The 14,837-nt window shown below is 57.4% G+C and overlaps 1 protein-coding gene across 2 annotated transcripts in view; it reads left to right on the top strand.

Annotated features, from left to right (window-relative positions):
• The window catches only part of SLC38A10 (solute carrier family 38 member 10), a 52,102-nt gene that overhangs the window by 10,853 nt on the left and 26,412 nt on the right, over positions 1–14,837 (top strand). For both annotated transcript variants that reach the window (XM_025362346.1, XM_025362345.1), the window contains exons 3-9: positions 1,642–1,687; positions 3,043–3,136; positions 4,242–4,385; positions 6,087–6,211; positions 9,559–9,661; positions 10,821–11,003; positions 14,679–14,790. In XM_025362346.1, coding sequence (XP_025218131.1) covers positions 1,642–1,687; positions 3,043–3,136; positions 4,242–4,385; positions 6,087–6,211; positions 9,559–9,661; positions 10,821–11,003; positions 14,679–14,790 — 807 coding nt within the window. The remainder of the gene's footprint in view (positions 1–1,641; positions 1,688–3,042; positions 3,137–4,241; positions 4,386–6,086; positions 6,212–9,558; positions 9,662–10,820; positions 11,004–14,678; positions 14,791–14,837) is intronic.

Genomic DNA, 14,837 nt, shown 5'->3' with positions numbered 1-14,837 from the left:
GCCGGGGGATTGACACTGGGAATGGTGAGCGAGGGTTTGGCCCGGTGGGGAAAAGAAGGCGCGGGGCCGTGTCTCAGCATGGTGGGCTCTCAGGACGTTGTCCTGGGAACCGGAGGAGAGTGCCGCCCTGATTTCCTAGACGGCCTTCCATTTTCCCTTGCCAGTGGCAGGCATATTCTGAAACCATCTTGGGCAAGGTGCGCTGGTGTTTGGAATACGCTGTGGAGACTCAGCTTCCTTTTGGAGAATGAAAAGGCACGTTATGGCCAGAAGCACCGCCACGTTTGGAGCGTGGGGTTTTGTTGTGTCCGGGCTGTGCCGTCACCGAGCGGTGTGGAGGGCATTTTCTGGTGACAGCAGGGCCCTGGGCTGTGGGCTGCTGCTGAGGAGGCTTCTGGAGTTCTTAGTGTTTGAAATTCTCCGCAGCCCGAGGTCAGCTTCTGGGGCCTGGCTCCGGTTTCTGTGTTGTGGGATGAACTCAAGGGGTGCCAGGCTCCTTCAGCGAGCCGGCGGGCAGGTCCAGGAAAGGCCAGGGTGAGCCCTGGAGGCAGGGTCTTTGCTGCTCCCAGGCTCTGGCGTTCGGCAGTGCTGTGCTTCTTCCTAAGTAGTTTAAAGTAATGAGTGTTTTTTGGACTCATTCATATTTACTGGCCTGTGTGTTTCCTGCTTTCCAAAGCTCATCAGAGGCCTGTAGCCCGTGCGAGGGAGGAAACTGGGGGCAGGAAGCCGGGGCTGCCGATGGTGCTGGGCCATCCTGTCACGTGCACCCATCTCTGGGTGTGCCTTGGAGCCGGGACTTCCCTTTGCCCTCCTCCACCAGGCCGGGGAAGCGCAGGGGTCACCAGATGACCACCTGGGGCCTGGGAGGGACCCTGCTGAGTCAGCCCCGTTTCTCATCTGCTGCAGAGAATCCCGCTGTCAGGGCGAGAGAATGGCGGCTCCTCCCGCGTTCGGCCGGACGGCTGAACGGGAACGTCGGGGACGGGGACGGGGACGTTGGGGACTTTGGGGACGGGGACGTCGGGGACGGGGACGCATGCTCCTCATCGGCAAGGCTCCTCATTGGCTGTCCACGTGGACACCACAAGCCCGGGGCTCTTGTCCCCTCCCTTCCTGGAGCACCATGCTTGAACAGGGTCTCCATTTGTTTCTGTAAATCCCAACCAAAGGGTGAAAATGAAAGCCCTTCCTCAGAGTCCCTCCGATGCAGGCTGTGCTGCTCGGGCACCTGGGGCCGGCGCTGACCCCTCTGGGGACCTGCAGGCTCTGGCCAACAGCACGGGGTTCGGCCATGCCGGGCTGTGGGATGCTGTTTCCAGCGGGCCCCCAGTGGTCACCGGGTGGGAGGACTGTGCATTGCAGGGACTTGTCTCTCTGTCTTTTAAAAAATCTGATTGAGTGAAAGAAGAACCTGCCTCCTGTCCTTCCCTTGCTCTGTCTTTGTTTCTTGTAGTTTCATTTGCAGATGGTAGATCCAAAAATAACCTGGTAGTCAGAATTGGAAATACCCCTCCTGCCCCGGAGAATCTGGACCCACGGGTTTCTGTGAAATTGCCCCGGACAGCTTTGCTCAGTACCTTTGTTCTGGATGTGCTTCTCACACTGTTGGATTGAGCGTTCCTTTCTTTTCTTTTGCGCTAGCATTCCACGCCTACGGGAAGGCAGGCAAGATGCTGGTGGAGACCAGGTAAGCCCCGCCCTGCCCCTGCGTTTGTCCCCCCAACCCCCGCACCCAGACCCTGGGGACCCTCCCGGCGGGAGCAGCAGTTTCATTCCCGGATTCACCTGTAACTTAGGTTTCTGAGGAGTCACTAAATACACGAAAGTCCAATTACTTGTACCCTTCAGTGTTGTAATAAAAATTTAAATATGGAAAACTCCAAGAACTTGGAAAACAGCCCTCCCTCAGCTGTAATCTCTCAACACCATTCCTTCATGCCGCACCCACCCCCCGCACACTGCTGCATAAAGGTGCCATTGCATTGCAAATGTCATATTGTTCTTCCTTTGGAATAAAATTTCATGAGATGAAAAAAATTATGAGATGAAAAAATTGCCGGGAGATTGCACTTTTAGGCTTCTAAATTAGGGAATTGTAAACTCCAAAGAACAGCCTTTTTTGAAAGCAGTTGATTGTTCTGTTAACTTGACAAGCATCGTGGGGCTTTTTTAAAAAATTTTTTTGAGGTGGAGTTTTGCTCTGTCGCCCAGGCTTGAGTGCAGTGGCGCGATCTCAGCTCATTGCAGCCTGATGCACCCTGGGTTCAAGCGATTCTCCTGCCTCAGCCTCCCAAGTAGCTGGGATTACAAGCACCCGCCACAACGCCCAGCTAATTTTTGTATTTTTAGTAGAGACAGGGTTTTGCCGTGTCGGCCAGGCTGGTTTTGAAACTCCTGATTTCAGGTGATCCGCCTGCCTCGGCCTCCCAAAGTGCTGAGATTACAGGCGTGAGCCACCGTGCTGGGCCCATCATGGAGCATTTTTGTAACTGTTAGAGCCTCTGCGGAGAGGCGAGTATAATGCCACATTGAGAAAAGCTGGGTGTCGCTCAGTGTGCATTCCAAGTGACATAGTGAGCGCCACAGAACCTGCCCATACCCCGTGAACTGAGGCACGTTTGAAATCACATCTGTTGGCCAGGCGCAGTGGCTCAAGCCTGTAATCCCAGCACTTTGGGAGCCCAAGGTGGGCGGATCACGAGGTCAGGAGATCGTGACCATCCTGGCTAACACGGTGAAACCCCATCTCTACTAAAAAGTACAAAAAATTAGCTGGGCGAGGTGGCGGGCACCTGTAGTCCCAGCTACTCAGGAGGCTGAGGCAGGAGAATGGCGGGAACCCAGAAGGCGGAGCTTGCAGTGAGCTGAGATCGCGCCACTGCACTCCAGCCTGGGCGACAGAGCGAGACTCCGTCTCAAAAAAAAAAACAAAAGATACCACATCTGTCATTCAGTCCAGCCTTGGGGTGGTCCCAGGAGGCTGCCAGGTGCTTTGCCAGCTCGCCCTGATGGCGTTTCCTGCACCCCCCCATCTCCCCGCAGCATGATCGGGCTGATGCTGGGCACCTGCATCGCCTTCTATGTCGTGATTGGCGACTTGGGGTCCAACTTCTTTGCCCGGCTGTTCGGGTTTCAGGTAAGGACGTGTTCAGGGTTCTGGGTTGTTCAGATGCTGACGGCCGCTCTGAGGACCTCCGTGGGATCCTCCTGAGGACCGAGACCAGGATGCTGGTCGGGAGAAGCTTCTGTTGAGGCTGCTGTCATTCCAGGGGCTTGGCGGAGGGCGGGGGCTTTGCTGGGTCACGTCTGTAAGAAGTACAGGGGAGGAAACAAGCCAGGCAGAGTCTGACACCATGTAGATGAGGGGCGGGTCGGGGAGCCTCAGACCCGGGCACAGTGAAGAGTAAGTCTCTGCCAGCCTGGGCTGCCCGTTGGAGGGCAGAGGTGGCCAGGCCCTCGGGCATCCCCAGCCTCCGTGGTCACCCAGAGCTGCTGGGTGGATCTGGAGGCACCGCTGCCGGGGGCTGTGGACTCAGCACTTCTTGCAGGTACCTTGGGGTAGCCTCTTCCGTGCTTGGCCCCACCATGTAGAGGCCCACCTGACGGGCCCACACACCTTTCCCTCGCTGCCGGGGAGCAGAGCCCCTCACTGGGCAGGGCGGGCATCATGGCACGTTAGGGTGCTAACAGCATAGAAAGGCTTTCAAAGGCCACAGCTGAGGCGGGGGTGTCCTCTCCAGGAGTGGAATGTACCAGATTTGCTCCTTGTCAGAGATAGATCCAAGGAGCGTCCAGGGAGTTAGGCCCTCTACTCTGTCTCCGCATTCGACCTTCTGTTTTCCGTGCTTCTCAGTGACCTTTGTAGATAGAGCTTTGGGCCTGTCCTGCCCATAGGGCAGTCTGTACCTTTCCCGCCCTGTCCCCAGGGCAGCTGAGTCTGACCCGCAGCTCTGTGTTGCCTCCCGTGTTATGGGGGCTGCTGTCCTTTTGCTCTGGCTGTTCTCGCTCTGGGGCTGGGCTGGGCTCCAGGGAAGGGAAATGCCCAGTGTCCAAGGCTGCACACAGCACAGCGGCTGTGAGAGTGGCTTCCAGGCGAGCGTGCCAGCCTCAGACCTGCCGGCGTTGTTCACCTGGATGCCGTCGGCTTTCGGTCTCAGGATGCTCGCGCTCCCTGGCAGTGCAGAGAGCCGGGTGGTGAGCAGGTCTGGGCTGTGGCCAAGACCCCTGCTGGCTCCCTGCAGGTGGGCGGCACCTTCCGCATGTTCCTGCTGTTCGCCGTGTCACTGTGCATCGTGCTCCCACTCAGCCTGCAGCGGAACATGATGGCCTCCATCCAGTCCTTCAGCGCCATGGCCCTCCTCTTCTACACCGTGTTCATGTTCGTGGTGAGTCTGCAGTGCGTGCAGGCACCCGCTGAAAGGCTGCTCCTGGCCCAGTCTTTCCTGTGGTCACAGCATGCGCAGGTCTGGTGTGGCCACCTGCTACCTCCTGGGAATGTGTTGGAATTAGCAGGATGTGCCAGGAAGTGCCATTCATCTCACGGTCCCTGGGCACCACTGGGCAGACAGGGCTGGCTGGACCTAGGTGCGGTTGGCCAGCAGGAGAGGATGGGGCTCCGGACAGGGGTGGCTCTGAGGCTGGTTTCATGTCGTCCAGGCAAGGGGAAGGAAACACCAAGTCCACTTGCTTTATGCAGAGATGTCTTATGTAGGGTTTGTGACCGAGGCTCACGGCACCAGTGTTTTTTTTTTTTGAGGAGTCTTGCTCTGTTGCCCAGGCTGGAGTGCAGTGGCACGATCTCTGCTTACTTCAAGCTCTGTCTCCCAGGTTCACGCCATTCTCCTGCCTCAGCCTCCCAAATAGCTTGGACTACAGGCGCCCGCCACCACGCCTGGCTAATTTTTTGTATTTTTTAGTAGAGATGGGGTTTCACCGTATTAGCCAGGCTGGTCTCGATCTCCTGACCTCGTGATCCACCCGCCTCGGCCTACCAAAGTGCTGGGATTACAGGCGTGAGCCACCGCACCAGGCCCAATGCCAGTGTTTTGACACAAGGTGGCAAGCTATTGTGGGTTTTTTTGGTTTGTTTTTTTGAGATGGAGTCTCAGTCTGTCGCCCTGGCTGGAGTGCAGTGGTGCAGTCTCGGCTCACTGCAACCTCCATCTCCCAGGTTCAAGTAATTCTCCTGCCTCAGCCTCCCAAGTAGTGGGGATTACAGGCACCTGCCACCACGCCCGGCTAATTTTTTTTATTTTTAGTAGAGAAGGGGTTTCACCATCTTGGCCAGGCTGGTCTTGAACTTCTGACCTCGTTATCCACCTGCCTCGGCCTCCCAAAGTGCTGGGATTACAGGCGTGAGCCACCGCGCCCGGCCACTATTATTTTTCTAAGTGACAATTTATAACAGGATGGACCAGGGGCCAGCTGTGGAGTTGGCACTGAGAACACGGATACCACCCACCCCAGCACACCCTCCATTCTCTGCCAGGCCCCCGCCCTTAGGAGCCCCAGGACCCAAGCCCCTGGGACCTGCCTGTTCCCTGGCAAAGTCAGAAATGACCCTTCCTGAGCAGCTGGAATCTGGTGTCTCACGGCGGGTTTGCGCCAGAACGAGGGCAGGTGGTCATTGAAGCCAGGGTCTCCAGTGCTCCTCAGCTCTCCGAGTGAGGGCCAGCCCGGTGGCAGCTACCTCTTTACTCCTGAGATAGCCACGTCTTTGGTGGGCCAGTCTTTTGGAAGATGTCTGTGTCTAGCACAGTACAGGATGGGGTGGGACCTGCCCACGTGGGAAACCGACGTCTGTAACTGATGGGGCCGTGTACTCTCAGTGGTCTCCTCCTGTCTGCGCCAAGCAGCCCCTTTGCAAGAGCAGGATGAACCAGGGCGCTCTGAGGCAGGGACTGGGAATCCAGAAAGGCGTGGGGTCTCCGTGCCTCCAACTGGCAGCACAGGGGGGTGGGGGGCTGGGATGTGGGTGGGAAGAGTTGCACTCTCCTGCCACTCCTTCCCAGCGGCGTGTGGGCCAGGCTGCTGAGTCCCGCCTGCGTCCTGACCTGCCCCGTGCTCTCTGCCCGCTATTCCTGCAGATTGTGCTCTCGTCTCTCAGGCACGGCCTCTTCAGTGGGCAGTGGCTGCAGCGGGTCAGCTATGTCCGCTGGGAGGGCGTCTTCCGCTGCATCCCGATCTTCGGCATGTCCTTCGCCTGCCAGTCGTAAGTGTCCTGCTGTGGCCTGTGGTGAAGGTGGGCTCTGTGATGGGGGAGGGCGAGCTGCTGGGAGATGGGACCCTCTGTCTTTCTCGTTTACTGTGGTCCCTCTGCTGGCTGCTGAAGAGTGATGTCTTGTTCGGTGATGACCTTGCCCCCACAGGTTGAGGTAGATAGTTGTATTTTAACTGGGAGGTAAATCGGCTTTATTCCTGGGACATGTTTGGGACTAGCTGGTGAGAGTCCCTGCTTTGCCAGATCCCCACAAGCAGAGCGTTGGCTGTGGGGGATGCAGCAACAGCCCAGCCATCTGACTGCACAGAGTCCTGAGCGTTTTGCCAGAATTTAGCTGTTCTGAGAATATTTAAAAGGAAATTGCACAAACATTGACTTCAGACGGCTGCTGGATGCATTTGGAGGCCTGCATGTACGCGCGAGCTTGCTTTCTCTCTGGCACGCAGAGCTCTGTAAATGCGGGTCGGGCTCTTCCATAATTCCAGCAGCATTACCTTCTCCACCAAAATGACAAGAGCGAGTGATTCATGCCCGGTTGGAACATGGTAACCGGCTGAAAAGAGAGGCGTAAATCCGGTGCGGACGGGAAAAGACCATCGGTGTGCGGGGCGCTGGCAGAGCGGCCCCTGTAGCGTTAGTGGGCATGCATTGAGCCAATCGTAAACTAATGTGACAGATGAAATTTGTTCATACCGCTGTGTTTACACCCACATGCGAGATCCAAATCGTCATTTCCCACTTAGCGTCTCTCTTGGCAGCTCCGTCTCCACCAGAACGCGCCCCAGTCTTGCTGTTTAATATCCCATTATGATCGGTGACAGAAGCCGCATTCTTCCGCTGCGTACCTAGTTACCAGTTGCCCTTTGTGTCTGCGTGTTTGCGTATTTAGAAATAAATCTGCAGCTGGGGGTTTTTGGTGGTGGCCACGTAGCAGCCAGTGCACCTCGTTCGGGTCTGGTTCCGAGGTCAGGTGCCGCGTTCTGAAGTGCTGGAGCGTGTGGCTCACCAAGTGCAGCTTTCCTTCTGCCCCTCCCCGAGGACGTGTGGGCCCACAGATTCACCTGACATTCTCCCAAGCAGGGACATCCCTCCCTGTGCTGACCGCCGCGCTGACCTCCCCACCCCTGAGCCCAGGAATGTTTGCTGAGAGCAGAGACATCTCTTCCCTCCCACAGTGTCACTACGCCAGACTGCCTGTCCCTGCTGGGGTGGCCGGCTGCGCCCCCTGCCTGTGTGATTGGCCTGGGTGCCAGCTGGGACCAGGCCTTCCCTGTGCCTTCACTATCTGGCCATTTCTGGTAAATGCATACCTGGTTATGCAGAACGGTTGTCCTAGGCCCAGAGAAGCAGCCGGGGCAGCACTGAGCCCAGGAGGCCCTGGAGGGCAGGGTCTGTCTGGAAACTGGGGTCTCCATCCTCACAGCGGGGCAGAGGGCCATACACCCAAGAGCTCTACTTGACTCCGGTAGGCCCTGAGCCTCAGAGGCTGCCTTGCAAGGTGGGCGGGCCAGGGATGCTCTGTCTGGGGCCGTGGGCCAGCGCTCAGGACGACCCCAGTCTGTGGAACTCCTTTGCAGGTGGCCAGGAGGTTTTGTGGCTCCTACCTTGTTTCTTTCCAGGGATGATCCCGGGGGTCCCTGGGGTAGGTGGTCAGGATTGGAGAGGAGCCTGGGGCTTGGCCTTCCACCCTGGCCACCCCATGTGCGTGGGACACCCCTTCCCACAGTGTCCGTGGCTTCCTTGGGGGTCACTCCCCACAGTGTGTGTTGGGGATGGGGGTAAGCACGTGTCATGGGGCACCAACGCTGGTCCCCTCAAGCCGAGACTCCCTGGTGTGGACTCAGCTCCAGCCAGAGGACAGTTCAGCACTGGGAAGTCCTGAGGCTGTGGGTCTGGGGCCGTGGATACCTCTTGTGTTTTTCCTGTTTCTCTGCCGGCCTCCTGGGGCTGTGTGCACAGGCACTGGCCACTTAGCTCCCTTGTAGCCTGGGCTGAGGGGAAGGCGCATGTCCTGTGGGGCCCCCTGACTGCTGTTGATGGCACTCCATGATGAGGGCAGCCCGATGGGATGCTGTGCTAGGACCTGGGCAGCAGGACACCAGCGGCCGCTGGCAGGGCCTTCTCACTTGTCCTTGTCAGTCTGCTGGGTTTTCTTTTCCTTTTTTTGGAGACGGTGTCCTGCTGTGTCACCCAAGCTGGAGTACAGTGATGCGATCACTGCTCACTGCAGCCTCGACTTCCCGGGCTCCAGTGATCCTCCTGCCTCGGCCTTCCAAAGTGCTGGTATTCAGGCGTTGGCCACTGTGCCTGGCCTGGTTTGATTGTTAATAAAGTCAGGACGTCCTATTTTTCTTTCACTTTCTTCAAGGCAGTTTGGGATTTGGCTCCGCTGGCCACTATGCTGGTCCGTTTACTGGCTGCTGGCTTTCTGCATCCCGCCCTGACCCTGGCCCACCCAGCTTCCTTTGTGCCCTTGAGCCCCTGCCTTGGGACAGCCATGGCCATGGCCACCTGGACACCCTAGGAGCACCTGCCTGGACTCCCACTCCAGAGTCCTTGCTCAGCCCCATGGCAGAGTGGCTCTCAGTGCTCTGGCGTGTACCTGGCCTAGCTCCCTTCTCCCTGTCTGCACACAGATGCTCCATGGCCCCAGCCTCTCCCTTCCTGTCTTGCCCACCCCTCTCCAGGGGCTCAGGTCCCTATGTACATCCCTCAGATGGGTCTGCTGCCTGTTCAGGGCTGTCATGTCCTTGCCTGGCCGGTAGCTTGGGTCCCTCCCACCCCCAGCAGCTCCACACTCCTGGCACTAGGCCGTGGGACCGAAGCCAGTTTTCTCATCACACAAGTGAGAGGCTGCAGCGGGGAATCGCGCCCCAGGCCGTCTCCTTGTCCCTGCCGACTCTGATCATTCCTGTGCGGAGGCGCGGAGATGGCGGCGCTGAGATGGGCCGGCCGCCCGGGCCAGGGTGTTTGTTTAACTTTCTCTCCTTTTGACAGCGATTCTCTGAGCAGCCTCCTCCGGCTGCTTCCCCTGTAAACTGGCTGCTCTGACTCTCAGCGCCCGCTCCCTGGCGTGGAGCAGCAGCCTGTTGTCCTAGCCTTGGGGAACGTTCGTGTGGCGCACACTCTGGGGGGTGTCCTGAGTGGGGACTGCTGCAGCGCTCCCGTCCTCAGCATCACGAAATCCTGGCTTCAGCGCTGGGACTTCAGTGTGTGGAGATGTTGCATGAGGAAGGTCAGAGGCTCTCGGCTGGGCTGCAGAGAGGTCCTGGAAGTGGTGCCGCGGGGGAGGGCGTGCCTCTCTCGGGTCTGCTGTGAAATGGCCTGTTTCTATACAGCCAGGTGCTACCCACGTACGACAGCCTGGATGAGCCGTCGGTGAAAACCATGAGCTCCATATTTGCCTCCTCCCTCAATGTGGTCACCACCTTCTACGTCATGGTAAGAGCCTTGCCATGCCCCCTCCACACCTGTGTCATGCCAGCATGACATGCTGCAGTGCCCCCGGGACTGCCACAGGCACGGCCCTGGCCCTGTGTGCTGCCGGATTCTTCTCTGTGTTCCCATCCCAGTGTCTGGAGGCTGCGCGGGGACCTGGGGCAGCTCCATCAGCTTCCATGATTCCAGGACCAGCCCCGTGAGCGTGGGTCCACCCTGGGCCAGGAAGCTCTCCTGACCTGAGGAGCCGGGCACCAGGGCTGCTCCCAGGGCACTTTATCCGAGCCACTCTTACCGTCTCTGCAAGACCTCTGTTAATTCTCTCTAGAAATGGGCATATTTCGGCCGGGCGCAGTTGCTCATGCCTGTAATCCCAGCTTGGGAGGCTAAGGCAGGCGGATCACGAGGTCAGGAGATCAAGACCAGCCTGGCCAACATGGTGAAACCCCGTCTCTACTAAAAATACAAAAATTAGCTGGGCGTGGTGGTGCATATGTGTAAACCCAGCTACTTGGAAGGCTGAGGCAGGAGAATTGCTTGAACCAGGACCTGGGAGGCAGAGGTACACTGAGTCCGAGATTGCACTACTGCACTCCAGCCTGGGCTTCAGAGGGAGACCCCGTCTCAAAAAAAAAAAAAAAAGCCAGGCATGGTGACTCACACCTGTAATCCCAGCACTTTGGGAGGCCGAGGCGGGCAGATCACGAGGTCAGGAGATTGAGACCATCCTGGCTAATATGGTGAAACCCCATCTCTACTAAAAATACCAAAAAATTAGCCGGGCGTGGTGGCGGGTGCCTGTAGTCCTGGTTACTCGGGAGGCTGAGGCAGGAGAATGGCGTAAACCCGGGAGGCGGAGCTTGCAGTGAGCCGAGATCGCGCCACTGCACTCCAGCCTGGGCGACAGTGCGAGACAAAACGTCTCAAAAAAAGAAAAAGAAGTGGGCATGTTCCTTACAGAAACTGGAGATTTTAAGAAGAAGGAGGCCAAATGGTGCTTTGGCCCTGAAGGCCGTCTCTTGCAGAAGCTTCATTGTGAAGTGGACTGAAGGCCACTCTGAGGGGCAGGGCACAGGTCCCCCCCATGCCCTGCCCACTGCGACAGGTGCCCCTCAGACTAGGATGTCCGTCTGCCACATTGCCATTTCTCATTCTCCAACAGGTGGGATTTTTTGGCTACGTGAGCTTCACCGAGGCCACAGCCGGCAACGTGCTCATGCACTTTCCCTCCAACCTGGTGACGGAGATGCTCCGTGTGGGCTTCATGATGTCGGTGGCCGTTGGCTTCCCCATGATGATCCTGCCCTGCCGGCAGGCCCTGAGCACGCTGCTGTGTGAGCAGCAGGTAAGACCCTCAGGGCGCTCTCCGCACCGTAATAGCACGGGTCAGCCTTGCTTCCCACAAGCCCCCAGCTGTCCCGAACCAGAGATGTAGCAGGAAAGTGGGGATTTGCGTCAGAGGAGTCCTGGGAGGGTGGAAGTTGGGGGAGCCTAGAGGAACCAGATTGATGGGCAGGAGCTGATAATGGCCAGGCTCTGGAGATGGGCACATGGCATTCAGTGCACAGTTCTCTTTACTTTTGTGTAACTTTGAAAAATTTTAACAATATAGCAGAAGATTTTTGAGCCATAAGAGAGGCTGAGTTTGACGCAGGCCATAGTGGTGGTGCCTGTGGTCCCAGCTGCTTGGGAGGCTGAGGCGAGAGGATTGCGTGAGTCCGGGAGGCCGAGGCGAGAGGATTGCGTGAGTCCGGGAGGCCGAGGCGAGAGGATTGCGTGAGTCCGGGAGGCCGAGGCGAGAGGATTGCGTGGGTCCGGGAGGCCGAGGCGAGAGGATTGCGTGAGTCCGGGAGGCCGAGGTGAGAGGATTGCGTGAGTCCAGAAGGTTGAGGTCAAGTGTGATTGCATCACTGCACTCCAGCTGGGGCAACAGAGCAAGACCCTGTCTTTAAACACATTTTAAAAATAGGCTGGGTATGGTGGCTCACACCTGTAATCCCAGCCTTTTGGGAGGGCGAGGTGGGAGGATGGCTTAGGCCCAGCGGTTGGAAACCAGCCTGGGCAACATCGCTTGACTCCATCTTTACAAAAAATTAACAAAAATCAGCCAGGCATGGCAGCACATGCCTGTAGTCCCAGCGACTCGGGAGGCTGAGGCAGGAGGATCACTTGAACCAAGAATTCAAGGCTGTAGTGGGCCATGACCACTCCACCATGCTCCAGCCTGGGCTACAAAGTGAGACCCTGTTTCTAAAAGAGAAAGAAGGGAAAATAAAAAGTGAGGCTGGGTTTTTTCACGGTAATGTGTGTAGGCAAGGCAGCCGCTTAGTTCTTTATAATAAATTTTCGCCTGTAGGAGTTGAAACTAGAAGGCTGTCCTGGTTCTCTCCTTGCGGCAGAGATAACCCTGAAAGGCATGCTGTGCTGTCTTGTGCCCCAAGCACGGGGGTGCAGACGCCGCTCTGCCGTGTTGGAGGAGCCCTGCTTCATCCAGGTTCCCCTCCTGCCTCCCCTTGGGAGCTCTGCCCGGTGGCCCATCCGTCTTCTGTCCCGCAGCCTGAGATCTGTGAGCCTGGTATGTCCCGTCAGCTGGGACTCCCGGTGGCTAGAAGCACACATTTCTCTTGAACTGTTTCAGCCAAGGGGGGTTGAGTGGTCTCGGAGAATCCAGGGGAGAGTCCAGCAGTCACAGTGGGGGCGGTGGGTCTCCCTGGGCCTTGGGAACAGCAGCACGGGCTCACTGTCCATGTGGCCGGGTGTGTGGTCACCACAGCCTGGTGGCAGTCATGTGCCTCCTGCAGACTTCCACCAGCCACATGCCTCTGGCTTCACAGCAGAGGCCAAGCACCAAGGACTGAGCGCCTCCCGCACGTGCTGGTGCTCCTCTCCTGCAGAGTTCAGGCACCTGGGCACGGGCGAGGCAGGATCGAGGAGGCGAGGCCAGAGCCCATCATCTGGCCGTGGGGTTTCCCCCACGTGTGTGGCCAGGCCAGCTTTCACTGTTTGATGTTTTGTACCTGAGCAGCATCTGTATTTCCGTACATGACCCATTTTTATCTTGTTAAAAAATTGATAGTGGCATTAAAGGTATTGTGACTCGAGTAGGAAGGCTCACACACACCCTTCATCCCAAGGAGGACGTGGCTGTGTTTCCTGTCAGTGCCCGTGGCTTCTTTCCCAGAGGTGTGGCCGCGGCCATGCCACCTGCTTTCTTGTCTTCGGCCGATGTGCCGGGAGCATTTCTCCACGGTCCCTACAAGCCTGCAGGGGCTCTGCTTCCTTGGCTTCTCCGCTTGTTGCAGACGCCTGGGTGCGTTGCTCCTTCACCCTTGACCTCTCGTGGATGACCATCTCACGACAGTCTTCATGCTAAAGTCCCCTCTCCCCTTCTCTGGGTCTATGTCATAGGGAAATTTCTAGGACCGGGACTCTTGTGTGATGGACCTAATCCCCAACCTCCCTGGCCTGTATACAAATTATCGCCCTAAGGCCGATAGGAAATTCTGGCTCGAGCTTCCACAGTCCATTCTCTGTAAAAGTCCATTCTGAAAATGGGATGCTTCAAAACTGTAGTTCTAGAAAGTTCTGCAGTTGTTTCCTAGTCCAGGGATAGTCATCATGGCCAGCCCATCCTGTGTGTTAACTCATTTGGTCCTTACCACGGCTGGATGAGGAGCTGCTTCTGTTGACAGATGAGGAAACTGAGGCATGGAGGTTAAGTCACTTGCCTAGGGGCACTCAACTGGGGCTGGTGAGTGGCAGAGCAAGGATTTGAGCCAGGTGGTCTGGCTCCTGTGTCCTGTACTAGAGACCACAGCCGGAGGCCCTGGGGCAGGTGGGGTCTGAGGCCATCTGTCCTTGGCTCTGCCTCCTCCTCTGGAATGAATGGCCCTGGCATCCTGGTGCAGAGCAGTAGAGGCCTGGCTGCACCCTGCAGCCAAAACAGGCACTTGCAATTTGGTGATGCCTCATCATGCCCTTCTCACCTCTTCTTCCTGCACTTTGAAATTGCTCACTGAGGCCGGGCACGGTGGCTCAAGCCTGTAATCCCAGCACTTTGGGAGGCCGAGACGGGCGGATCACGAGGTCAGGAGATCGAGACCATCCTGGCTGACACAGTGAAACCCCGTCTCTACTAAAAAATACAAAAAACTAGCTGGGCGAGGCGGCGGGCGCCTGTAGTCCCAGCTACTCGGGAGGCTGAGGCAGGAGAATGGCGTGAACCTGGGAGGCGGAGCTTGCAGTGAGCTGAGATCCGGCCACTGCACTCCAGCCTGGGCGACAGAGCGAGACTCCGTCTCAAAAAAAAAAAAAAGAAATTGCTCACTGCTTGTTGCACATCTGCTGGAGATGATAACACAGCCGTGTGTGCGTGTGTGTGGGATAACACGGCCACGTGTGTGTGGGGGGGTTCTGCCTGCACACAGGAGATAACTCGGCCACGTGTGCGTGTGTGCGTGGGGGTTGTGCCCTCACCCTGAAGATGATAACACGGCCACATGTGTGCGTGTGTGTGTGTGTGTGGGTTGTGCCCTCATCCTGAAACCTGCGGGCCAGGAGAGGCCTAGAGACATTTGGCAGGAGCGGCGCTGTGCAGCCTGTATTCTGCTCTCCATACTTCCTGGCACTTAAAAAACTCTCTCATGGTGTTGCTCTAAAAGCAAAAAGGAAAACGGAAGGACTCGGTACTCACATTTCAAAAGGACGTTGTAAAGTTTATGGTCTGTGCCTGGGGTGAGAAGCCCTCGTGCCTTCCTGGCGTGTTGCAGGTTTGGGTTGCAGGTTCCCGTTCAAGTTGCTCAGCCAGATCTGATTGTGCTGGTCAGGCTCACCTGCCAGGTGAGTGCGCGGCTGGCCTCACGTGGAGATGTACCTGGTGCACCTGCCAGGTGAGCGCGCGGCTGGCCTCACGTGGAGATGTGCCCGGTGTGCCTGGCAGAGCCCTTTCAGGCTTTGCTTTCTAGGAGAGTGGTGGAGGAAATCAGTCCTTTCAAAACCTTTTCGTTTTTCTTTTATACAGCAAAAAGATGGCACCTTTGCAGCAGGGGGCTACATGCCCCCTCTCCGGTTTAAAGCGCTTACCCTCTCTGTGGTGTTTGGAACCATGGTCGGTGGCATCCTTATCCCCAATGGTAAGGTGGGAGGGCTGCTCTAGTGCTGGGCAGTGGGACCTGGGGGC

Source organism: Theropithecus gelada, chromosome 16 (genome assembly GCF_003255815.1).
Source record: "Theropithecus gelada isolate Dixy chromosome 16, Tgel_1.0, whole genome shotgun sequence".
NCBI lineage: Eukaryota > Metazoa > Chordata > Mammalia > Primates > Cercopithecidae > Theropithecus > Theropithecus gelada.
This window is presented reverse-complemented; position numbering and strand designations above follow the sequence as displayed.